The 26,497-nt window shown below is 47.3% G+C and overlaps 1 protein-coding gene across 1 annotated transcript; it reads right to left on the bottom strand.

Moving 5' to 3' along the window:
• Positions 1–398: 398 nt before the first annotated feature.
• On the bottom strand, positions 399–25,389 carry ERCC3 (ERCC excision repair 3, TFIIH core complex helicase subunit). Its single transcript, XM_002926975.4, has 15 exons — positions 25,289–25,389; positions 24,725–24,930; positions 23,836–24,072; positions 22,079–22,128; positions 21,523–21,658; positions 21,172–21,324; positions 20,679–20,883; positions 19,125–19,439; positions 14,308–14,492; positions 10,515–10,717; positions 9,652–9,748; positions 8,429–8,546; positions 4,887–5,005; positions 2,258–2,410; positions 399–849 (listed from the first exon to the last, which is right to left on the bottom strand). The coding sequence occupies exons 1-15, from the start codon at positions 25,314–25,316 to the stop codon at positions 718–720; spliced, it is 2,337 nt and encodes a 778-aa protein (XP_002927021.1). The 5' UTR covers positions 25,317–25,389; the 3' UTR covers positions 399–717.
• Positions 25,390–26,497: the final 1,108 nt, after the last annotated feature.

Raw genomic sequence — 26,497 nt, 5'->3', positions numbered from 1 at the left:
AACAACATCAAAAACACATCTGGGGGAGAAGTAAGAGATGACTCTCTCGGAGAAGCCCAACCGCAGGAGCTGTGGGCACAGCGGCTTCCGAGGGTTGCGATGGCCTCCAGCTGACCTAGAGGACCTGCACACAGGGGTGCCGAGCGTGGAGCGCCCAGAGGCTAAATGGCAAACAGGCGGCTCAAGCACTTCCCTCTCTCTGGCCCTTGGCCCTGTCCATGCCTCAACACCAACGGGCAAGTCTTCTTTATCTTGGGGTGTGTCTCCCCAGTATGGCTCCTCAGGGATGGACCCCATCTCACTTCCTCGTGCCTGCTACGAAGGGGGCCTCGATGGAGTTTCACCTAGACATAGCCCATGCCTGTGACAAGGCAAAGAACACCTGTCATCAAGAGTGGTCAAATGCTCCCTTTCTGTTTATTCAGAACATTAAGATAAATACATCTTAAATATTACAAATATTTATATACAGGAATGACCACTGCCCATGATTAAAGAGGGGTCTGAAAAAAAACCCCAAAATAGAGTCTCCCAACTTTTTTTAAGCCCTGGATGACCCACGAAGACAGAACCAAGCTCTCAATGCATTTTCTTCAACACAGTTAACAAACACTGCATCCGTTTGGTCAATGTTAAAGGAAAGAATACGGATATGGAAAATCCCTATCCAGTGGTGGTGCCGGGCCCCCAGCCTTCACCCACGTGGCCCGAGGGATGTCATTTCCTGAAGCGCTTGAAAAGCGGGTGCACGTGCTTCGTGGAAGCCTTGCTCCGAGCTGAGTGGTACTCCATGTACACGGTGTCGTCAGCCCCAGACATGGAGCTCATGGTGCCAAAGCGCCGAGATGCCTGCGGGGGACCCAGCCCACAGTTAGTTTCCAAGGGAAAGACACTCCTTTTATAACATTTATAATCATAAGTTTTATAAAGTTTTTAAGTTTAATAAATACTAATTTTTTAAGAACATTTATTGACCACTTACTGTGTCTCAGGCATTGTATGAAGCAGTTTACACGTATTTACATGTGTTAACTCATCCAATTCTCACAATTATTATAATCCCCATCTTACAGATGAGGAAACTGAGGCACAGAAAGATTAAGTAACTTGTCCGAGATCACACAGCTCTTAAAGAGATGGGACTTGAACCCAGGCAGCTGGCTTCAGATTCCCCATTCTTAACCACAATGCTACTCTGCCTCTCTTAGTGACAATTTATAAACAGAATTTTTCAACAGCGAGGGCAGCAGTCCCCAACACCTTAAGACTCCCCATTAGGCTCTGGATCAAGTGGAAAGCCAGACAGCCCTGGGCTTGAATCTTGGCTCTACCTCTCACTGGGTGACTTTGGACAAATACTGAATGTCTGAGCCTCAATGAACTCATCTGTAAAATGGGGATAGCCTCAACTGTCTTGACATAAGTGATGTGAACAGAAATCACACAGGCAAGGGTCTGACCCAGAGCCTGGCACACTACTTGTACCAGATTACAAGCCAAGTATGCAGACAGGCACCAAGCAATGCTTTCAACAGCCTGACCTTAGGTGGCTCACTGGTTGGTGAAAATGGCCTTAGCACACAGTCACGAGGCAAGAAATTTCCCTGAAGCATCCATCCATGGAGAGTGCCCAGAGGGGGATCCAGCCCCCACATTTGGGGGCAGAATGGCCTCATCCGGGAGGGAGAGCAGCACCTCCCCAGAGACGCTGCTTTCTTTTCCTTGTCCCAACTACTTCTCACCTTTTGGCTCTAATATCAATTTAATTTGTTTCCAAAGCACCTGACTAAACTGTACTTTTCTCTTGGAAGGGATGATAAAAACTCCCCATAATGGCACTTTCACTGATTATACCATATTATATTGGCCTAGCACATGGCAGGCCCACAACACCCCCTCCCGCAGCCACCCTGGTGTAAGCCTGGGGCCACCTGTGCCATCCCGGGCTCCAACATCAAGGCACTAACAAAACCTGGACCACACTGTGAGGTGAATGGAGCAGGAGGCCAGCTACGGCTGCCGTGGACTTGGCCATGTGAAACAATATGGAAGGAAGGAAGGATGCACACCAAAAGGTTCATAGGGGCTGTTTCTGTTACTCTCTTCTCTGCAGCTTCCTGGGCTTTCCAAGTTTTTACAAAGGTCACAAAGGTGCACGTGCACACGCACACACACAAACACAACTAAGTACATGTGTGTGCATAAGACTTCTGTCCTTCAGGAGAACTGACACCTGCAGCCTCACCCACTCACTCACCTGGCTGGATCTGGAGCCAAATTCTCCTGCCACCACCTCTTCCTCAGCGTCCAGGTCAGTGGCTGCCAGGACTTTCTGTAAGAGCTGCTGCTGCTCTTCTCTCGTGGAAAATGCCAGCTCTTCGTCCTCCATGCCAGCAAGCTTTGTGATTACCTATAGAGCCGAAAGCCGCAGGCCACATGTCCCCTTCTGTTTTCCCTCCCTCAGGCCCATCTGAGCAGGCGGCTAACAACGGAGAGTTCCTCTCTGGCATTCCAGAGACTAGCTTCGGAGCCATCTGGAACAAGGAGCTTAACTACTGACTGCAGGGCAGGAGGTGAAGGAAATTCCAGAGAAACCTACTCCCCAAACGGCAGATACACGATCACTTACAAAAGATGAACCGGGCCTCTGCAACTCTAAAATGTCCCTTCTGGCAGTTTTCCGTCCTGCACCAGATAAAAGAGGGGACCAAAGACTGACAGGCACTGCTGCTGCCCTTGGGCAGGGTCTTCAGCCTCCTGGGAGCAGGAGGGAGCGCTTAGAAATGAGAGCCTGTGGAGGGGGATTTACAAGATTTTTTCTAAGAGAGCAAGAGAATAGCATGGTGGAGATTCGGTTTTCCTTTCTTTGGGGGTAACTTACTACACAGCCTATCTATCCCTGAAGAAAGCCTGGACTGATGGTGTACAGGAATCTTTTTTCCCCCATTAATTCTTCTCAGCATTTTAATTGAAAGCAAAGTCCCAGGAGCAGGGATGTGGCTGAGCCCTTCAAGCGGCCACAGACCCAGAGTGCAGACACAGGGCATTTCTGTCCTGGCCCGATCATCCCTCGGGAACTCCGGGGCCATGATTCTGGAAACTCTAACCTGGCTGCTCTCAGCCAGCAGTGCTGAAGGTAAGGAAGGCAAGGGCAGCTCCAACCAACACAGACAATCACATGCCCAGGTGCCTTTCTGCCCAGCTCACCTTTCAAACAACCCAGCATACTCCCTGATCTGGTGCTTGTGTAATCCCTGACTCTCCGGGGGTCAGGAGGTATGAATGCTGCCATCACCGCACATTTTGTACAGATTCATAAAAAGGCCTTCACGCAAATCCTTCAAAATACGTAGTGAAGAGAAGGGCCATATGCACCCCAATGTTCATAGCAGCATTGTCCACAATAGCTAAATCGTGGAAGGAGGCCGAGATGCCCTTCAACAGATGACTGGATTAAGAAGCTGTGGTCCATATATACAATGGAATATTACTCAGCTATCAGAAAGAACGAATTCCCAACATATGCTGCAACATGGACGGCACTGGAACAGATAATGCTAAGTGAAATAAGTCAAGCAGAGAAAGACAATTATCATATGATTTCTCTCATCTATGGAACATAAGAACTAGGATGATCGGTAGAGGAAGGAAGGGGTAAAGAAAGGGGGGGGTAATCAGAAGGGGGAATGAACCATGAGAGACTATGGACTCTGAGAAACAAACTGAGGGCTTCAGAGAGGAGGGGGGTGGGGGAATGGGACAGACCGGTGATGGGTAGTAAGGAGGGCACGTATTGCATGGTGCACTGGGTGTTATACACAACTAATGAATCATCGAACTTTACATAGGAAACCGGGGATGTACTGTATGGTGACTAACATAATATAATAAAAAATCATTAAAAAAAAAAAATGGTCAAGTATCCCATCCTCCAGCTCAGCATGAAATGTCCGAAACTGTCACTGCTTCTGGCTAAGACAGGAGGGGCTGGACAGCCCTGACCTCTTGCCGATGGCTAATAACGAGAATTCACCAACTTGTAAAAAGACACGATCAAAAGCGTCTGAAAAGGCAGCCTGTAGTCTTCTGTAAACCAAGCACCTGGGAGCCTGCATGTTCTAGGGAGCGTCCTTTTAGTTCTCTGCTTCCCGCACCCCCATCCACTCCCACAAATAAAAATCTTTCGGGACACTAAATCCTGACATAAACGGGAAAGAGAGCAATGGAAGTCACCTCAGCCAATGGTAGTCACCCAAAGCTTTGGCATGTCCAGAGCCGTGCAAATGCCCATTTGTCACACATGGACAGTGCTGACGTGAGGCCCACTGAGGCCCGCGCTCCCCAACAGAGTAAAGGAAGGGCTCTCCCAGCCACCTGGAGGGACCCCCATCACAGCCTTCCTTGTATTACAAATCAGGTCTGTGAACAACAGGAAATCCTAAAGCTCTGGCTGACAACCATTGCTGGTGCAGGAAAGTAACCCCAAGGGGCTCAGAGCAGCAGTGAGGCCACAGCTCCGCGGCATCTCAAGTCCTATGAGGCTAGCACATTTTCCCACGGACAACTAACACTCTGTTTGCAAGACAACTGTAAAATGTTAACAAGCAGAGAACCCAAGCCCCTCGCTTCAGAGGCCCCATTCTTTGACCATTCACAGTGGGAGGCTGGGTGCAGGAAGGGATCCTGAACAACAGTTTCCCTTGAAGTCCCCAGCAATGCATGCCAAGATACAGGGAATGTGAGGCAGGGCTTCCAGTGCCCTAATGTCCTGTGCTGTCTGAGCTCTGTCCCACATTGGTACCAAGGGCAGTGCCTACCTCTCCTGGAGGCATGGGTACAAAAAAAGCCTTGGTTCTATTCTGACTGGAGATCAAATGAATACATACCTTGAAGCTATAACCCTGATCTACCAAAAACCTCTGCCGCTTGGTTGAGTAAGCCATTTCCTGTGTGTCCTGGGACACCAACGAGTAGAAGAAGGCATTGTATTCCTCAGCAACCATCCCTTAAGAGAGGAAAGGAGAAAGGACAACATTAGCTGTTACAATGCTAGGGACCGAGGGTTCAGGGCTCAAAACTAAGTACAGCTGACCCCTGAACAACATGAGAGTTAGGGGCACCAACCCCCCACACAGCTGAAAGTCCACACGTAACTTCTGACTCCCCCAAAACTTAACTACTCATAGCCTACTGCTGACTGGAAGGCTTACCAATAACATAAACAGTTGATTAACACATACTCTACATGTTACATGTATTACATACTATTTTTAGTATAAAGTAAGCTAGAGAAAACATTATTAATTGTAAAGAAGAGAAAATACATTTACAGTACTGAACTACAGTTATCAAAAAAATCCTTCACAGTTCAAATCTGTGTTATTCAAGGGCCAACCGTAATGCAGTGGAAGAGCTTTGCAGTCAGGGGGCTAATGGCCTTGATTTTGCTCGGACACTTCATTAAACTAAAAATGTTTGTGCTTTAAAGGACACCACCAAGAAAGTAAAAAGACAACCCACAGAATGGGAGAAGATATTTACAAAGCATCTATCTGATAAGGGATTTGTATCTGGACTATATAAATAACTACTGCAAATGAATAATGAAAAGACAAATGACCCAATTATTAAAAGGGCAAAGGATCTGAACAGATTTCTCCAAAGAAAATCTACCAATGGCCAACAAGCCCATGAAAAGCACTTGACATCATTAGTCATCAGGGAAACGCAAACCAAAATCACAGTGAGGTACCACCTGGCACTCCCTAGGATGGCCAGAATCAGAAAAGATAATTACAGCAACTGTCAAGGATGTAGAGAAACCAGATTCTTCATACATTGCTGCTGGGAGTGTAAAATGGTGCAGCCTTTTTGGAAGATAGTCTGGTAGTTAATTAAAATGTTAAACAGAGAGTTACCCCAGCTGACCAACAATCTACTGCTAGATATATACCCAAGAGAACTGAGAACATATGTCCACACAAAATTTGTGCATGAATTCCATAGCAGCAGTAGTCCTAAGAACCGAAAAGTGGAAACACCCCAAGTGTGACCAACAGAAGAACAAATAAACAAGACGCGGCATGTCTGTACAACGGATGGTCATTTGGCAAGAAAAAGAAGGAAGTACTGGGGCGCGTGGGTGGCTCGGCCAGCTAAGCATCTGCCTTCAGCTCGGGTCCTGGGATCCAGCCCCATGTTGGGCTCCCTGTTCAGTGGGGAGTCTGTTTCTCCCTCTCCTCTCCACTTGTGCTCTCTCAAATAAATAAATAAAAACCTTAATAAAAAAAAAAAAAGAAGGCAGTACTACTACATGCTACTACGGAGGACCCTTTTGAAAACATCATACTAGTGAAAGAAGGCAGTTGCGGAGGGCACAGATTGCATGATTCTGTATGTATGCAATGTCTAGAATGGGCACATTTATTAAGGTAAAAATAGAGTCATGACTGCCTGCAGTTGGGGCCAGAAGGCAAGGAGAAAGGAGTGACTGCCAGCCGGAAAGGGTTTCTTTTCTAGAGTGATGAGAATATTCTAAACATAGCCTATGGTGATGGTTACACACTTTGCAATTATATTAAAAGCCACTGGGGGCGCCTGGGTGGCTCAGTCGGTTAAGGGTTCAATTTGGCTCCAATCATGATCTCAGGGTCATGAGATGGAGCCCCAAGTCGGGCTCTGCACTACGTGTGGAGCCTGGTTAAGATTCTCTCTCTCCGGGGTGCCTGGGTGGCTCAGCTGTTAAGTGTCTGCCTTCGGCTCAGGTCATGATCCCAGGGTCCTGGGATGGAGCCCTGCATCGGCTCCCTGCTGGCCGGAAAGCCTGCTTCTCCCTCTCATACTCCCCTTGCTTGTGTTCCCTCTTTCACTGTCTCTGTGTGTCAAATAAATAAATAAAATCTTTAAAAAAAAAAAAAATTCTCTCTCCCCCTCTCCCTCTGCCCCTCCCCACCCCACTGTACACACCCATTCTCTCATGCATGCTCTCTCAAAAAAAAGAAAAGAAAAAAACCAATGAATTGTTCCCTTCCAATGGACCAACTATATGGTATGTGAATTTTATCTCAATAAAGTTACTAAAAAAAAAAAAGAAAGAAAGAAAAGAACGGTTCAGAGAGAAAACCCAGAACAGAATTATCACAGAAACTAGGAACAGAGAATACTGCAGCCTATAAAAGCTGATCCTTCCGGACAATCTGCAGGTTTTGTTTCACAGTTCAATTGTCAGCAGGTTCTATATCTGTGTCCTGCCTCTGAATTCAACTGTTTCTTAGTCTTACAAGAGCTCAGAGATGCAAAGAAAGCAGCCAAATACCTTATATCAAATATAAAAAACCAAAATTCTACTCAAATCCAAGGTGGTTTTCAAGTTAGATTTGTTTCTTTTTGGGGAGGTGGTGAGTAAGGCATAAGTTACAAATTATGTTCACATATGCCAGGCAGATTATATCCCTGTCGGTTTATAAAGGCTGCAATTTATCCAGCAACCTCCTATACCCTGTTACTCCTCACAACTCTGCAAGACAGGATGTGCTCCCACTCTGGATGGAAAAGCAAGGCTAAGAGGGGCAAACTACCTGCCCAAGATCACAAGGCTGGCCTGGTGCCCAAGCGCATGCTCTTTCTACTAACGTGCCCCGTTTCCATATTAAATAGTTAGCTGCCTCTTACACGTCTTCTAATATAGTACGATTCCAACATACGCCCACTAACCTTGCTTCCGAACATCCTAGCAGTCCGGCTATCTCCTAAGAAAGGAAAGCAAATACCCTGAAGACAAGGCCTGGGTCCCTGTCTTACAGCCTGACTGGTCCCAGGAGGAGAGCCGCGGCCATCTCAAAGCAGCAGCGTCAGTGCCTGCCACGCCCACGGTCAGGGTCTGGGCCCTCCGATCACAGTTATCAGGCACAGACTTCGACCTCCTGCATCCTCACGCGCTGAGCATGCAACACCCCTGCTGCAAGCTGCCGCGCAGGACGGGGCTCTTCCCAGGTGGTGTGTGAGGCAGCCACGGGGCTGCCCAAGCTGCTCCCACCACGCCCTCCCCTTACTCCGACTCAAGGTCCAGGGTACAGTTCCAGCTCCTAGACGTCACTGGTGGCCCAGCTCTGCTTTCTCCCTCTACGGTGACACCATTACACACTGCTCTCCTGGCCCCCCCACTACCTACCAACGCAAGCGCGCAGCTGAGAAGACATCCACGTGAACCAGGCAGCTACCAGGGAAAACATCCACATAGTAACCCCAAGGCAAGAGAAATAATAAGGGCCAAGCCTTGCTCTGGGATCCCTCCCTGCAGAGTCTACTAGGCCCAGTGGCACAACCTCACCACCATGAACACGTAGGCAGCTTTGTCCTACCCTCTTCTTAACCAAAGTCGTTCAAAAGGAAAGGCTTCCTGGAGCAGAAGGGGTAAGACCACCTTTACCTTTTTTGGCTCGGAGCACTCGCCCCAGCCTCTGGGCCTCCTGCCGCCGGGAGCCACCGTGAGAGGAGATCTGAATGAGAACATTTGCTTCTGGCAAATCAAACGATGTGTCGCCAACCTGTGGAAATGAAACAGCTGTGGGCCTGGGAAGGTTTTTTATTTGGGATAGAAAGAAAAAAAAATCAACTGGCCCTGAATTTAAATAAGGTCCCTTGATAATTTAGAAAGATAATCACCATCCTGAAAGATAATCACCATCCTCTTCTCTCTGTACCAGAGTCCTGCGGATGCAGGCGGGTCTCTAGTACCTAGCGTGAACTCTCCTGAGAGCTGTCCTAAAGAAGCTGTCAGGACCCACAGACCCCACTAGCTGTGTCAGCAGCATTGCCAGTATGGGCTGCTGGGGCCCAGAGATGAGAGGGCCCTGCGAGCAGAGACTATCTGTAAATGATCCCTCTTCTTTTTTGCTACAGAAACATGTCTGCACAAAACCATCCACACTCTCAACTGGAGGCCAATGAAACCACCAGCACGCACGGAACACAAGAACTGGTAGGGGCCACTGTCCACACCGGGCTGGATCTGGCTCCAGGTAGCAGCCTCCGTTTGAGGATTCCGACCATCGAGGTTCCCAAGCACCCATCAAAGTCTGGCACTTACTGACCCAGCCATGATGACTTTATTAGTAAATCTCATTTATTTTGAGCTTTGAGTTCTAATCTGAATGACCGCTCTACACTGTTGGGCCACAGCTTCTAAGAGCATCACCAAGCTGGGCCTTCATGAGTCTGCATTGAGCTTACATTCCCCACCCACCAACAAGGCACACGAGGAGCCAAGAGAAAGGCTGCCTACAGCCCACAGCAATCTCTAACTCCACAAAGAGAACCTCATTTGAATGCCTACTTTGGCCACACAGGTAATGAAAATTTCCCCCTTAGATAAAGAAAATATAATGTAAAATTCCCATATCCCCAAAAGAAGCGGGAAAAATCTCAGTCAAGCAAAAAGCCTTTCTAGATCATCCACAGTACGTTAAACCCTGCATCTGCTCCTTCGGCTACCCATCAGGATGCATTCCTCTGTCCCCCACACAGAAACATGGGAATGAAAACCCTTCATCAAGTCCCTTCGACAAGCATGAATTCGCGATCTAGAAATGCCCAGAGCTCCCCCAGCCCGGGGATGCGGTGCCTCACCACCACCCTGCACACTACACAGACCTTGGATATGAAGATGGTGTTGATTTTGGGGTTGTGCTTGAAGTTCTGGAGAATCTGCATCCTCTCTCCTTGGGATGTAGGACCATAGATATAGGGTCTAGAGAAGAACGAAGCTGCATTAGGAAGGACACAGAATCACCCCCTCAATTATCCCGAAAGCACATGAGAGGGAAAGAGAGCTCCTGCAAAGTTTCTCTCTTCCAAGAAGCCCTCTGTCATGCAAGGATATCAGGAGGAGGCCCATAAAAATGAGTGGCTATAGACCCTCAGCTAGTCACTATTCTCTTCAGGATTCCCTCCTTTACTTTTTCCTTTTTTCTTTGTTTATGCTTTTTCCTGAGTCATCATCCCTCATCTAAGCTTCGTGTCTACACACGTAGTGCTAACACAGAATCCAGGTGGGGCTGTGCGCTAGTGAGGACATTGCTGGTGATTCCTGAGAAGTGCTTTCTAGATGCAGGGCCGTAGCTGGGATGCTGGCCCGTCAGCCTTGCCTTCCTGGCCCATAGAGCCTGACCTCGGCTCCACCAGAGTGCTCACTCAGCCTGCCACTCCAGAAGCCAACTTGTGCCCACCTTTCCAAAGCAGCACAACTCTAGCCCCTGATCCCTGGGCTGAGAGTGACCAGGCTCCCTTTTCTATGTGCTCTGACCTCTGAGTCTGACCACTTGCTCCTCTGTCTTACCTGGTTCCTGGGAGTGGGGCCACAGAACCAGACCTTTAGATCCTAAGAAGTTCCTGAGAGCTTCGAGAGAGGAAGAGGAAAACAAAAAGCAAAAACACAAAAAACCCCAAGCCCCTTCTGCACTCTGGCCTGGGGAAGATAAGCTGCCTGGCGGCAACCCCAACTTTTCAATTCTTACTTGTTCAGCCTAATGGCATATTCCTTCAGGGCAAACACATTGTCAGCAAAGACAATAATTTTGTCATTCCTCCTTTCATGAAACTTGATCAGAAACTGGCAAGCTCTGAACTTGTTGGGGTTCATGGTGTACAGCAAGATTCGCTTCTTGGTTTTGATTGCCACATATTCCCGGTAAAACTCAGGAGACATTGGGCACCAAACCTGTGACACGGTAAGAACCAAGGGTCAGTTTGCAAGTTGAAATATCATATGATTAGAAACTTTTGAAGACCATTCATTTAGCAGAACTAGCTTCAAAAAGGGGTGCATGGGTGGCTCAGTTGGTTAAGTGTTGGACTCTTGATTTTGGCTCAGGTCGTGATCTCAGGGTTGTGAGACTGAGCCCCATGTAGGCTCCAAGCTGGGCATGGAGCCTGCTTAAGATTCTCTCTCCCTCCCCCTCTGCCCCTCCCCTCCTCCTCCTTTCTAAAATGGAAAAAAAAAATGTATACACACACACACACCAAATCAAATACCTAATGGTGAACCAGGACACTCTCATATTTATCTCTTAACACATAGATTTTTAAATGCATCGATATCCAGGGAATTACTTTTACACCAGCTTCAAGTAAGGGAAATCAGGATCTCGACCAGTGGTCCAGGTAACCCCTCCTGTTTAGACCATCCCTTCACACACAAGTCTACACAGAGTACTGCTATGAAGAACCGCGCACACACTTCCCAGCTCTGTCTGTTGAGTCAGCCTAGCAATGACATCCTGGGAGTCACCTAGCACCTAGTTCTTGGTTTGTAAATTCCATTCTCTACTAAAAGGGCACCTTAGAGCAATGGCTGATTCCAGGGCCAGGGTGGGTAGAGAAAGTACCAGCTAAGCCTAAAATATCTTGCTACTCCAGAAAACAAGGAAGTGCTCAAAGAATGCTGGGGACATGTCAAACGGATAGAGAAGCCAGCTGGAACGGTGTCCCATTGGTTGCATCTGAGACAATTTGATCATTCAAATAAGAATGACAATAACACTCCTGAGAGCCTTCTCTGTGCTGGGCCCTGTGCATGGGCTGTTGGCAAGGTAAAGCAGCTCAGACAAATATACTGAAATGCCATGGGTTTTAAAGGTCTCAAGGCTGTGAACACACAATCAGGACCCTCTGGAAACTTTGTACTGAACAGGCCATAAAGCCTATACTGACAGGCTCTGAATTCTGTGACCAATGCCACTTCTGTGTGATCATCACAGACCCTTTCTTCACGCTGCAACCACCGTGGGATTAGCTGCCATCATAATATGCCTAACACTGGGCTGAGCTCAAATTCATAGGTTTTACTGCTGCTGCTATATTTTCTGGTTCCTCTTAGGCCATGTCCTGTCCATGTCCTCATTAGAATTTCTAGTTCTTTACACACAAAGCAATTGTTTTTTTCACAGTAAAATCTTTAAAATTATGCATTTCACAGAACATATGAAACGATATTCAACATCATCAGTAAATAGGAAAATACATATTGAAATCATAAAGGAATACCATGTTCATACTTACCACGTCAGCAAAAATCAAAAGAAAATAAAACTATGATGTGTTGGAGAAGATGTGGAAAAACCTCACTCACCCTTGATGAGAGTGTCAACTGATACAACACTTTGGAAAACAGAGTTTTCTAGGATGCAACTAGTAAAGTGAACATCCACATAGCCTTTGGCCCAGAAATGTTATTTCCAGGTGTATCTGCCAGAGCAGTGGACTTCACAGTTGAATCATTTTACGTCACAAACCAAACATTCATATGCACAAACAGTTTTATTAAATAACATATACCCTTAATAGGTATAATTCTTTCTGGCAAATTCTATCCTATCCTGATCATGACCCAATAAAGTAATGTCACCATCCACTATGGAATCACAGCACAGTGTGAACAACACTGCTGTAGAAAAAATTACCCAAGGCCCCAAAAAAAGGTATAAAAATATATGCAGCAACACTGTCATAACAGCAAAAAAACCAAGCTCCAAGTTTATAGAGACAAAATAAATCAGTGGCTCACTAGGGCTGGGAATAGAAGCAAGGATTCATGGCAAATGGGCATGAGGGAAATTTCTGGGGTGGTGATGGGGTGGTAGGAAGTTCAATTCTAAAACTGGAGTGTGAGGATGGCTACAGAATTCTTTACACTTACTAAGATCACAGAATTTCTAAATCATAGTATTTACTTACAACAGGTGAATATTAAACATGAACTTACACCTCAATAAAGCTGTTAAAAAGACAACTTAGCGGGGCACCTGGGTGGCGCAGTCATTAAGTGTCTGCCTTTGGCTCAGGGCGTGATCCCGGGGTTCTGGGATCGAGTACCACATCAGGCTCCTCTGCTAGGAGCCTGCTTCTTCCTCTCCCACTCCCCCTGCTTGTGTTCCCTCTCTCACTGGCTGTCTCTCTCTGTCAAATAAATAAATAAAATCTTTAAAAAAAAAAAAAAGACAACTTAGCAACCTAAATGTCTGTCAACATCAGAGATTTTATTTTTACCTCCTGTGTAATATTCTATCATATATCAAACTGTGGTGTATTTGTACAATGGAATACTACAGAGCGATTCAAAAAAATGAACTACAGATACTTGCATCATTAAAAAAGTAATACATTCTGCAAGGAATAAAAGCACTGAGCAAGAGGCATATATAACCAAGTTCTATTTATATATATATATATATAAAGACTTTAAGATTTTATTTATTTATTTGAGAGAGTTAGTAAGCACAAGCAGGGGAGGAGTAGAGGGAGGGGGAGAAACAGACTCCCCGCTGAGCAGGGAGCCCAATGCAGGGCTTGATCCCAGGACCCCAGGACCATGACCTGAGCCAAAGCTTAACTGACTGAGCCACACAGGTGCCCCTAAAGACTTTTTTTTTAAGGGAAAGCTAAACAGAATAGGTAAGGGAAATATACACAACAGATAAAATAAAGGGAAGCAAGAGAGTGACAAACCCAAGTTCCACAACAGCAGAAACCCTGGCAGGGGGAGGAGAGAAGCAACTAGAGAGGAACAGGGGGCCTCACAGATGCTGGCAACGCTCTGCTTCCTGAAACGGGCGCTGATTATGGAGCCACAACTACAGGGTAAGGAAGTTTTCAGCAGAGCAAGTCCACAGGCACAGGTTCTTCACACTCACCTTGACCCGAGAGGCCCCCTTCTGCCCTTTCAGGACAGAGGCCACCCTACCCTAGCCAGTGAGTGACAGTTACTTCAAGGTGCCAGAAAGGATTGTTGCTGTTGTTCCTTCTGAGAAGACTTACCTTTGAACGTGTACTTTAAGCATTTACCTATGCAGGTATTCACTGTAGAAGAAGATCGGGACAATGTTTCCCAATGTGTGCAGAAATAAAATGACCTAGGCCACAGGTACCTTCTGGGGGCATCAAAACCCAGAGGCTGGGACACTGGCGTGGCCTGGATGGTTGCCCACGCAGGACCACCCAAAAATCCCTCAAGGGTGAGGGTGGGTGGGAACAGCCTCAGGTGCTCACTCCCAGAGAAAAAGAGGAGGAGCATGGACCTTGGACTCAAACCAGCCTGGATTACCGTCCAGACGTGAGCACTTCCTGACTGTGTGACCCTGGAACGTGATTCTGTGTCCCACGCCTTGAAATGGGAAGAACAGGATGAGATGTGGCACTTTTGCCAAGTCCTGACCTATGTATCTGCCCGTGGGGAGTTGACCCGATCCCTTTCCCCTGAACCCTGGGGGGGCGTCCCTCCCTTGGAGACAGTGCCAGGAAGGAGGCGGCTACCTCAGCACACTGGACTTTGGCGATGTAGCCGTTGTTCTGCAGCTCCATCCAGTTGGCTTCGTAGAGCTTGGGCCCAATCAGAAAATTTAAATCCACAATTTTGTCATCTTCCCGGACGAGGGTCGCGGTCAAACCCAGCTTGCAGTGGGCCTGCACAATGGTGAGCACCCGTCGGAACATCTTGGCTAAGGAGACAATCAGTGCATTCACAGCGTCACTTTTTAAATGCTCAAGGACCACACACAGCCTTGTGGCTTCAGACTGGCCTGGGACACTATGGGGACTAACCCCCGGGTTTCTGAATTACAGGAATCTGGCTCTAGACAAGAGTGACTAAGCAAGAACGCTTAATCATCACTTTCAGACCTGTCCAAAAGAGGGAAGAAAAAGAGAACAAAAGGGAGAAATGGCTTTAGGGAAGCTCCAAGTTAGGGAACCCCAGAATCCTTCCTTGCAACAGCTAAGCTACCAGCAGGAGCACAAATGGCAATCTGAAACATGACCTACAACACTTAAAATACCACTGAGCTCTAAACAATGCAAGGAATTTGCTCGACCTGAAACTTGTACCCAGGTCACAGAAAGATGGCTGGGTAACTGGGGGATCAGAGGATAGGAGCTGGATCTGTTCAGCTTCCCACCATCTTCCCAGAAACCAAGGAGAAAACAGGGAGACATGAAACCCCAGGCACCCTGACCTGCCTTGGAAACTCTCTTCTCTGCACTTTTCCAATTAGATTCATCTGGTCAACCAGCAACCCCACCTTTCTCTCTTTGGAATGTTAAAATTCCTTCTGATTTATCAAATTAAATAAACGCATAAGTGAGTATGAGACATTAATTTAAAAAAACCCAACTGTGGGTTTCCATGGGCTCATCTTTTAAAAACCCTAATACTCTGAAAGAAGGTTAAAATGTTCGTGTCATGCTTATCTTCTAATACTATTAAAGGTAAGGTCAATGATACCACAGAAACAGACATTAAACATCAGGAAAGAGGGGTCACACTGCACCAGAACACAAGTCGAAAACATAAGAACAACGCAACAGCAGAGGGCTATCTAACCCCCAAGTAAGTACCAGGTCTTCCAAGCCTAACGTGGTTTGCACACACACTTGGAAGACAAAGACCAAAAGCACAGTTATGTCCGAGGACTGTGCCGCTCCAGAAAAGGGGAGCCAAGGACTCCAGACCAGGCTCCTCATGTCAGGGCATGGCAGCCAAGGCAATGGAGACTCCAACCTAATGCGGGAGCCTGGGAGGCAGCACCAGCAGCCCAGATATTCTATCAACCCAAGGGAAGCACGAGTCTCGACCCCACCTGGACACTCTGCAGCCAGAAATAAGGCCTTCCTGTGGCATCTGCCCTGCAAACGCGTCATGCCCCACTACCACGTTCTCTAACAGCCATATGGCTGTCAGGAGGAAGAACTCACATACGATACAGTGCATGGCTTGACAAATTTTTACACAGGTATGTGCCTGTGGAATCGCCCAGGTCAAGATAAGTGCTCTTAGCACCTGGAAGTCTCACCACTGACCCCTCCTCTCAGCACTCTCCCTCAATGGAACCATGATCCGACTCCAGTCATCCAAACTTTATATAAATAGAATCACAATACACACCTTGTGGGTATGACTTATTTCACTGTACGCTATGTGTCACAGTTGTCATTTGACATTTGTGTCATTTTATGTCCCTCCCACTTCATCTCCAGTCCAAGCAGTGCCTGATACTTAGTGGGTTCTTAATAAATACTTGCTAAAATAATGAAATTGGCCCAGTGTCTTGCATGCAGTAAGCACTTAATACACGCCAAGTCCTGCAGTTGCAAATCTCTTATAAATAGTGACCCAGTAGGGCTCTTTGTGGAAGATGTATAAAACAACACAGCAACCTTTACCTTTTGAGAGAGATCTCAGAGACTGATCATGCTACCTAATCCAACATGGTAGATGTTTAACAATCAAGAAACTTACTGTGATTTACTAGAATTCCCTCATTTAACATTGGCTCTCTGGCCCAGTGAGTGTGGTCAGGCCAAGGGGCTCACAAGACTGAACTCAGAATTCTTCACAGCTGTTTGGTTTTACTCTCCTACCCAGCCAGAGACAAACTGACCCAGTGAACCAGGGAAGAAAGAGACACACATAGACACCCAGGGCAAGCGTAAAATTTTGTGGGGGTTCACCTCTGAATCCTCCTCACCAGACAACCAATCCCAAGCCTGGCAGCTACCCTCTGGGGCCTGAGACCCAGGCTAAAGAGGAATGTCAACATAAACCAAACACACACTCAAGCGCAGAAAGCCTCAAGTTTTCCCCAGCTTCAAACACAGCCTCCAACTAAACCACTACATGGCAATTCCAAATTCATCTGTAGGATGATTCTCTAGGTCACCAATTTCCGATCCAATCAGACCAATACCTTCCTGCTCCTTAATTTTTTTTCTTTTAGTTTTCAAATTAGCACACAGTAAAACTAGTGGGTGGGATTGGTTCTATAAATTTTAGCACATGTATAGATCTGTGTCACCACCACCATAATCAGGATATGGACCAACACATTACCCCAAACACTCCCTCATGCTCTCCCTTTACTGTCACACCCTCCTCAACCCCTGGCACCCACTGATCTGCCCTCCATCACTGTCCTTTCGTCTTTTTAAAGGCACCATACACTATGTAACCTTCTAAGATGCCTTGATTTCACTCAGCATGTACCTCTGGAGATTTATCTAAGCAACCGTGTGCATGTTCCAGGGGAGGGACGGACCCATTGGTCTCTCTGGTCACCCACTGCCAGGCATTTTGGTTGTTTCCAGGTTTTGGAGACTCTGACTAGAGATACTCTGAACACTCAGGAGCAGGTTTTTGTGTGAACCTGAGTTTTCATTCTCCAGGATGGATGCCCGTGGGTGGGCCTGCTGAGTCACAGGGCAATTTTCTAAGAAACTGCCCAACTTTTCCACAGTGACTGTACATTTTACGACTCCTCTGGTGATACATGCCAGCTGCTCTGTCCTCTAGTCAGTACTCACTATTGTCAGCATTTTTCATTGTAGCCACTGTGATGAAGGTGTAGTGGCATCTCATCTCATGGTATTAATCTGCATTTCCCTCAGGGCTAATGATGTGGAATGTCTCTTCCAATGCTTCTTGGCACCTCTACATTCTCTTTGGTGAAATGTCTATTCTTGTCTTTTGCCCATTTTCTTAACAACTTTGCTACTGCCAGAATGTCTAACTAGCAATCAAATGCATGTGTCTAAAGCCTAACTCCTGATCAGCGCTCTTCAAACCTGTTCCATAGCTTTCAACATCTCAATGAATGGCTAATTCTTCCTTCCAATTACTCAAGCCAAAAACCTTACAGTCATCCTTGATTTCTATTTTTCTCAGATCTCACATCCAGCCTGTCAGCTTCACCCTCACAAGACATGCAGAAGTAGATTACCTTTATTCTTACTCTTGTTGGGACCCATCCAGCTGCTTCTACCCTTGCCTCCTTTAGTCTATTCTCAGCACAGCAGCCAGGGTGGTATTTTTTAGCCATAAATGAGACCATGTCACCCTCTGCTCAAATCCCTCCAATAGCTTCCCACCCACTCACAGTACAAGCCAAAGGCTCTACAATGACCTATGAGGTCCTGTGGCATTTGGCCCACACTCTATTCTGCCTCTCCCTAACACTGGCTTTGACTGCTCTCATCTATGTCCCTCCCACCACATGGCCTTGCTGCATTGGACCATGCCAAGTACTCTCCCATCTCAGGACCAACGCCCTGTTCCTTCAACCTGATCCCTACCTGGCTTGCTGTGAACATCTCTAAGTACCTTCAGACATCCGGGAGTGCTGAGGGGCTCTCATTGCACGGAAAAGAATGGATGCTAGGGCCAATTAGGCCATATTTTGAATATTCTATGTGACAATGCCTCTGATTTCATTTCATTCAGAGAAATCTCCAATTTACACTTCTTAATTTATCAGGGCTCCCCCTTCATTTGTTTTTATCAGAAAAAGATTTGCCTAGAATACTACTCAGCAATAAAAGGGAAGACACTATCAATACATGTTATAATATCGATAAATGATAATGCGAAGCAAAAGCAAGCACATATAAGAAAATATGTATTATATGATTCTATTAATAGGATATTTCCAGAAAAGGCAAATCTATAGAGACAGGAAGCACTTCAATGGTCCCTGGGGCTGGGGGTGAAAGCACTAACTGTAAATGAGTATCAGGGAGAGGTTCTAACTGGATCATGGTGACAGCTGCCCAAGTCCACATATTAACTAAAAATCTTGGATGGTACACTTACAATGGGTGGATTTTATCAGTGGATAATATATCAATATAGCTATTCTTTAAAAAAAAAAAAAAAGACTGCCTGCAACACTTGGAGAAGTAGGGCTTCTATGATATATTAAGAATCAAAACTTCAGGCGTCAAACAAAACAAACACCACTGCAACAAGGACTTGAGTGCTCCTGGTCCAGTTTTCATGGCACCACAAACTAGGGGGTTAAGGGTAAGCTGAGCTGCAACAGTAAGACGGAGGAAGGAGGGAAATAACATTTCCTACATGACTACTCCTGGCCCATGATCAAGGAAGCCGTGAAGGGATACACCCATCCACCAACCACCCTCATCCTCGCCCCCACATGCTTATGACTTACTTTAAAACTGTACCCAGCAAGCCTTTCTACCAAGACGGATATACTACACAGCAGTCCTTCCCTCAACCCAACAAGTGGATATCAATTTCTGTCTCTGTGATGAGCGGGCAGCTCAGCTCTCAGCCTGCTTACCTGGTATGGTATGGACTTCATCCAGGATCATGAGGCCCCACTCCTGAGTTTTGAGCCACTCCATGACTCGCTCAGCCTCCCAGGACCTTTTGGTGGTGTGGCCCAGCATGGAGTAGGTGCTGATGGCGATGGAGCAGCCTATGGGCTTGTCCTTGGCGTCAGAGGTAAAGCGGCAGATCTGACTGTCGTCGATGGTGGACCACATCTTGAACTGGGCTTTCCACTGCTCCACGGACACAGCTGAGTTGCCCAGCACCAGACAGCGCTTTCTCACAGTGCATGCGGCTGTCACACCAACCAGGGACTTCCCAGCACCTATGCGAAACCAAAGGGCAATGACACCCAAGGCCATATTGCAATGGACGTGGACAGAGAGAATGACTCATCGACAAACGAATCTGGGCGAATTACTTGTAATAATCCTCACGGAGGATGCTGTGGGGCACTTATTGCTCCAGAGCCTCTGTTTTCTTCTTTATAAAAAGGAGACATGCCCAGGTCATGCCAAACATGAGAATTAAAAGAGACAAGCCCCAGGCCCTACTGTAGCATTTTCCATGAATTCTGTTCAAATGCTGAAATCTCAAAACAAACCAGAGGTGAGAGACACTCCTATTGTTGCCATTTTGAACGTGAGAAAGTAAAAGCTGAGGATAACCTGCCCAAGCCACGGGGAGATGGCACTGCTGGGGCACACGGACCCCACAGAGGAGGGCTCAGAACAAGGCAGCTGCAACGGGCACAGGGCATGCTGGGCTGAGAGCTCAGGGATCCGGGAAAGGCGGACACTACTGGCAGAGACAGAATCGAAATGCCAGGGCTTCCAAGTCTACTATCACCCACCGTTTGAAGATCAAGATAAAAACCAAGCTCTTCCTCTAAACAGCAATTCCTCTTTTACCAGGCATTGCATCAAAATCATCCAGGGTGATTTAAGAAAAAAAAAAAGAACCTGAAGGCACAGGCCTCTCCCCTGAAGATTCTAACTTCCTTAAGTCTGAGGTAGGGCCTCCAGGTGAATCTGTTGTGACCTGTGGCCAAGAATGCTGGCCAGGACCTGACATGACTTAGGACAAATGACATCAGACAGGTGCCAAGGGACGTGCAGACTGTAATAAGCCATCCAGGAACGAGCAGTTTCTGTGCTAGGTAGTCTCCACATACACACAACTCACAAGACTGACTGCAAAGAACGAGACCCTAGCACCTTCCCCACATCAGTGTCTAACCGCTCATCCTGTCCTCTTCTCCAGTCCCCAAGATCTGACACAAGCTTAGTTGATCTGTTTATCCTCCGTCTCTCTACCACCAAAACAAGCTCCATGAGGTCAGAAGTGCTGTTCTATCCACCAATGTATACCCACTGGTGCGGTCAGAGCCTTGCACACAGCAGGCACTCAAATATTTGTTAAGTCATGAGTCAGGGAGTCATCTGAACTCCGCTGCTCCCTGGCCAGGTGTGATTTAGAGAAAGGCACACAAAAGAGAGTGAGGGGAAGCTGGCAGACCAAGAGAGAAAGTCCTGACCACCTTCTTCACTCAGGTGTCACTTACCACAAGGAAGAACAATGACCCCAGAACGGGCACGTCCGTTCCCAAACATCTTCCGCAAGCTCTTCTCCTGATAAGGTCTAAGTACAGCTGTGGGTTTCAGATCGATGTTGATATCAGGGTTAACGGAATCATTCCGGAAGTCATATTCTGCCAACAGAGGGTACTCCAGGTGGATGCAACGTTTCTGGAGTTCCTCAATCATTTCCTGGGGAGTGAGCATGAAAGAGGTTTTATAATCTTAAGTCCAAAGCATGCTCATAAACTGTACATAACCCAAGGGGCCATTTCCTACATCTCCCTAGGACCTGTGAAGACTGCCACACCAGCCTGAGGAACAGGACACTCAGATCTAACTCCATTAGGAGGAACGATGCTACAGCCCACAGACACCAAAAAGGAGGAAGCAATACAGGAACAGACGGGGGCAGCCTCTCCCACAGGCTGCACAGTCCACGCAGGGCTGGGCCAGCTTAGGCAGGGTGCCTTCACTAACCTGCTTCACTTCAAAAGACACTGTTTGGGTCTCTTCTTCTTCTTCCTCATCCTTGTCCATTTGTTCATAAAAGTCAAACAGGTCCGTGGGGACCTGTGGGTCTGTCACCCGGGAAGTAGAAGGCCCACCACTGCCTTCAACGGTCTTGGCAATCTGTAAGAAATGCAGAATCTGGACCTCTGTTCGACAATGAGCCCTCCTGCTACCAGGTGAGAGCCAAAGTTGCACAGGGAACAGCAGCTGTAAGAAGATTGTAGGGTCCCAAGGTTGCAAATGCTGAACTAACCGCCCCTGAGAGAGCTGACACCCCAAATGCTCCCACCCCCAAGGGTGACCCAGGAGGGCACATACGGCAGACTTGCTGGTGAAGGTCTCTGTGATGAGCTCTGTAGCCTCCCCCTCAGAGTTCCGCAAGCGGCATTCCCGGATCACTGCATCCTGGAGAAGATGCTGGATGACATCAGGGTGGGAACTTTCAACAAAGTACCTGCAAGAGGGGATGAAGGAGGTGACTACTGACCAGTACACCACTTCCAGAAGGTTCTGTTGCTCATTTGATCAGATGGTCCGGAAACAGTGGCTTTGTGCCTCTCTCCACTCTTACTCTCACACAGCCTTGACCAAATCTGAGCAATGAGCTGCTGGCCAAGATATAGCAAATGAAGAACAAAACCCTGCTTTAAAGTCAAATAAGGAGGGGTCTGAGTCCCTGCTCCACTGCTAGGAGGAACACAGTGGCCAGTGAACAAATTTCCAGTTTGGGTCACTTAACTCTGCTTATTCCTTTTATCCCCTTACTCAGGGGAGTAGGTGCTAGTGCAGACAGACAGTCCACAGATGTGAGCTCCTTGTCGCCTTCTATGCACAGGGTGAAAGTGCCTCGGTGCGCCTGCCCAGAATCCCTTACCTGTTGTGCTTCAGGACCAGCTTGACTTTTCCATAGCTGACAGTACACAACTGCAAGGAGTGACATCAAACAGGCACAATTAGCAATACGCAGCTCACTCGGGACACATTCATTACTGGGCACGTCTTACTACGTACCAAGTGAAGAGTTCATTTTACTTTAGGAAAGCCCAATGTGCAATCCTAAAGAGGTTAGGTCACTAAATTGAACTTTTTCTTATTAATCTCTACTTTTGAGAATAAAACCTTGCCCTTGCCTGGCTCTTTCTGATACACATCCCTTGATTTATAAAATGCTATATAAAATCTTTTATTTTCCCTTCCCCTTTCTTCTCCATTGCCACAGGCCCCATCCTAATCCGATGGTTCATGCAGCCACATAAACATTATTACAGCTCCCAGCACAAGGCTGGCACAGAGTAAGTGTTCAGTAATTGCTGCGCAAATTAAATGCAAAGCTTCCTGGCCTCCTCACCAATGTTCCTATTTCGCCAACCAGAATGTAACCCTCTTGATGAAAGAGAATACAGCTAAAATCTTCTAGGTTCCCAACAATCTTTAGGATGGAACGCAGCAGAGGTTGTGTGGTGGCCATGGAAATTCACCACTCAGATCTCGGGCTGAGGCCTGCCCCTGCTGCTGCCTTTCTGGATCTACCACTGCACTGTACCAACACCCACATTCCTGCAGGCAGCTCCCAGCCAAGACAGCACAGCCAGCGTGCTGATGCCAGGTTCATTCCAGCAAGGTGCAGGCCCTTCTCCCCAGGCACCTTTCCACATCACAAGAAGAGAGAACGCTCACCAGGGCTCCTGTCAGCTTCTGAGATTGGATGCCTTACTGTACTGGACGCCTATGGCACTCACCTGCCACTCCAAATTGGGGGTCTGAATTCAACTCCCTTTAGATCAGCCAAGGGCAACAAACGTCATTGTCCATCTCTTCTGAATGGCATTCACTTGTCTCTCAGGACAAAGCCAAGCATATTCAACTGCTCTTCATATGGAACCCTAGCCACTTCAACACTTGGAAGTTCTTTTTGACATTCCCGAACAGAAGTTGTTGACTATTAGTCCCATGCAGGTATACGGCCTTAGACAGTTTACCAGTTATATTAGTCTACTCAGCTGCCACACAGGGCACCACAGAATGGGTGATTTAACAACAGAAACATTTCTAGAAGCCCACAGTCAAGTTGCCAGTGATTAGTTTCTAGTTAAGGCTCTCTTCCTGGCTACTTTTTCACCATGTGCTCATATGACCTCTTTCTTGTGTACATGCAAAGAGAAAGAGAGCACGTGAGCTTTCTGGCTGACTCTTCTTAAAAGAATGCTAACCCTATAGGATCAGGGCCCCACTCTTGTGACCTCATTTAACCTTAATTACTTCTTCATTCCAAATACAATCACATTAGGGGTTACAGCTTCAGCATATGAATTCTGGAGGGGACACAATTCAGTCCAAAACACCATTCACTTTTGGCTGCATTCCCAAATAACCCTGGCCAGACGGGCTGAATTAGTAGCCCCAGTGTGTTAGCACCCATTGTATTGGAGCAGCTTGTGGGAAGTGTGGCCTCAGCAAGAATACCATGCTAGAATCCAAAAGAGTAGGAGCTGGGACAATTAGTTATGTGTGCTCCCCACATGACATGTGAATGGCATTTTCATGACTGCCACAGGCTGACAATGTGTAGCATCTGTCTTCATTACTGCATTAACAAGGAAGACAAAAGAGCTGGCCTTAGCCCCCACTTGCCTTAATAAACTGAATAATTCCATCAGGGACTCCCGTCTTGCTGAGCTTCCGGAGGTACTCAGTGATGTCACTAGTTTGCAACCCAACACTGACAGCTGCATACAGGGAGTAGGCCGTTAGTTTGTACTCATGCACATGGGTTGGTCGGCACACTGGCTCTGCAATGGCCACCAGGAAGTCTTGAGCATATTTGTAAACTGGAGAGAAGGCTTCTAAGAAGATGTGGCCATCAGGAGCCTAAGAAACACCAAATGGACACAACAGATAAAGAAATTAAGGAGCTGTAGAGACTATTACACTCTTTCCCAGATCATTATCCAAAAAAGAGAAGCTGCCGAAAAAGTGATCTTTAATACCAGGGAGATGCTTTTGTAAGCACTCCTTCCGCCAACTGTGAGACCTGTTACATTAATCAGATACAAGGAATGGAGAGACTAAAACAGGTTTCCAAAATCAGTAGCTGCTTCCCACTATTCTTCACAGGGAAAGCCCACCTTATTGCCTATCCTCAAATACCTTTTGGCCAGGTTTCAAATGAATGTAGAATATTAATTATTTCAAGTTGAACAAAAGGGCTGCCTAGAAAATACATAACTTCCACGAATTTTTTAAATGGGGAATTAAAGTATTACACAATAAATGGCATTTACTCGGTAAATAAATATTTCCACGAATGAGGCAGAAATGGAGGGAAGGTAAGAGGAAGCATTGGAGATGAAGGGACTCCAAGTCTAGCCAGCACACGTGTGCCATACCTACTCATTCCTATCTTGGGCTGCTCACAGTATGAATGAAAGCTCTCTCCTGGTCAGCTCTGGAGGGTAGTACCCTGCATTTCTATTTTGGGTCCACAAACTCTCGGTCCTGCCCTCGCTGAGAGTATGCTTACCACCCAGAGAGGCCTCGAGCTGTGGTCGCCCTTCAGCGGCATCTGCAGCCTGTAGTCCTTGGCTCCATATTCATCCACTTTGGTGCCAGACTCATCCACCTGCTTCCCGGCCGCCGAAGGGACCGCTTCCTGAGAGTCGTTCCCAGGGACGTCGTCATCATCATCATCTTCATCCTCGTAGTGCCGCTTCTTGGACTTCTTCTTATCTGCAGATACGGACACAGAAGTGAGCCCAGCAGGAACCTTGGATTCCCTGCGCACTGCCTAGCGGCATTTCGAGGAAGCCGGGCAGCAGCCGTATTTCACCAACGCCACGCACTCCTAGCCAAGAGCCACCTGTGTGCCGCGGGCGTCCTCCCCCTCAAATGCTTCCCACCCGGCCCACGACACGGCGTGCCCAAAGGTCAAGGATCGACCCTGGCCCAGCGGCCTGTCGCGACAGCATGTACAAGCCCCAAGACACTGCGGGGTCGGCAGCCGCTGAGAAGCGCGGAGCAGCTACGACACAGGACGATGGGGACGGCGAACGCAGGCAGGCCCCAGCGCGCCCGCCCCACGTCTCACCGCGGTCCCCTCGCTCTCTTTTGCCCATCGCAGCAACAGCACCAAACAGCGGACGCCACTGGGTCTCCGCGGCGGCTGCTCTCAAGGGGACTTCCGCTTCGCGCCGGAAGTTCTTTCGGCAAACGCACAGGAAGTCCCGCCTCTGAGCTCCGGGTCTCAGGTGGGCGCGCAAACCTGGCGACAGCCTTTCTTCCGTGGTGTGTTCCTGCTGCAGGCCCCTTTTCCCTCCCATTCCTTCCTGTAGTCAGTCAATGAAATATTTATTGAGCAGGTTTATGAAAGTCCAGGCACTGTTTTTAGCGGCCGGGGTAGAACATTGAACAGAGTTAGATTCTGGCCGCCTGGAACTTAAATTCTGAAAGAGATGTGGGCTGTAACGGCGTTAAGAGCTCCAGGAAGAAATAAAACAGGGCCCAGAGTGACAGTGCCATTCTAAATGAATGATGCCAGAATGCCTCTCTCCGGAGTAACTGGTGGTGGACATTGGGGAGGGTATGTGTTGTAATGAGCACTGGGTATTTTTTAAGACCAATGAATCACAAACCTGTACCCCTGAAACAAATAATACATTATATGTTAATTTAAATTTTTTAAAATGAAAAATAAAATGGGGAGAGGTCACAGAAAAAAAAAAGAATGCCTCTCTCAAGTGGCGTTATTCTAGTAAAAGTTCTGGAAAAGTGAGGCAGTGTCCTACGTAAATCCCAAGGGAGAAGCAGTGTGAGCCTAGGACTCGACCACACAGGTTTGGCCTCTAACAGGAAGCCGAGAGGAGAGCAGTGTGACTGTGAGAAGGGGGGAGAAGACCCCAGTACCCCGTACTGTACATGTAGATTAGTGGTTCTCAAAGTGGGATCCCCTGGCTGCATCAACATCAGATGGAATGGTTCAAACTGATTAGAGAGGCAAAAATGCAAAGTATCAGCCCCACCCAGACCTATTGAATCAAAACTCTAGGGACACAACAGTCTTGCCCTCCACAAGATGTCAATGGTCAGGTTTGAGAACCACTGATGTAGAGCCTTGTAGGCCATTGGAAAAACTTGGAATTTTATTATGAAATAAGAAACTGCTGGAGATTTTTGAGCAAAGAAATAACAACCTGATTCAATACTAAAAAGTCAGTCTTCACTAGCTGCTCTGTTGAAGATAGTCTTTACAATGTCAAGGGCAGCGATTGTAGCACTCCAGTTGAGAAGTGCTGGCTTC

This window comes from Ailuropoda melanoleuca, chromosome 2, assembly GCF_002007445.2.
Source record: "Ailuropoda melanoleuca isolate Jingjing chromosome 2, ASM200744v2, whole genome shotgun sequence".
NCBI lineage: Eukaryota > Metazoa > Chordata > Mammalia > Carnivora > Ursidae > Ailuropoda > Ailuropoda melanoleuca.
The sequence above is the reverse complement of the archived record's forward strand: the minus strand, read 5'-3'. Positions and strand labels throughout refer to the sequence as shown.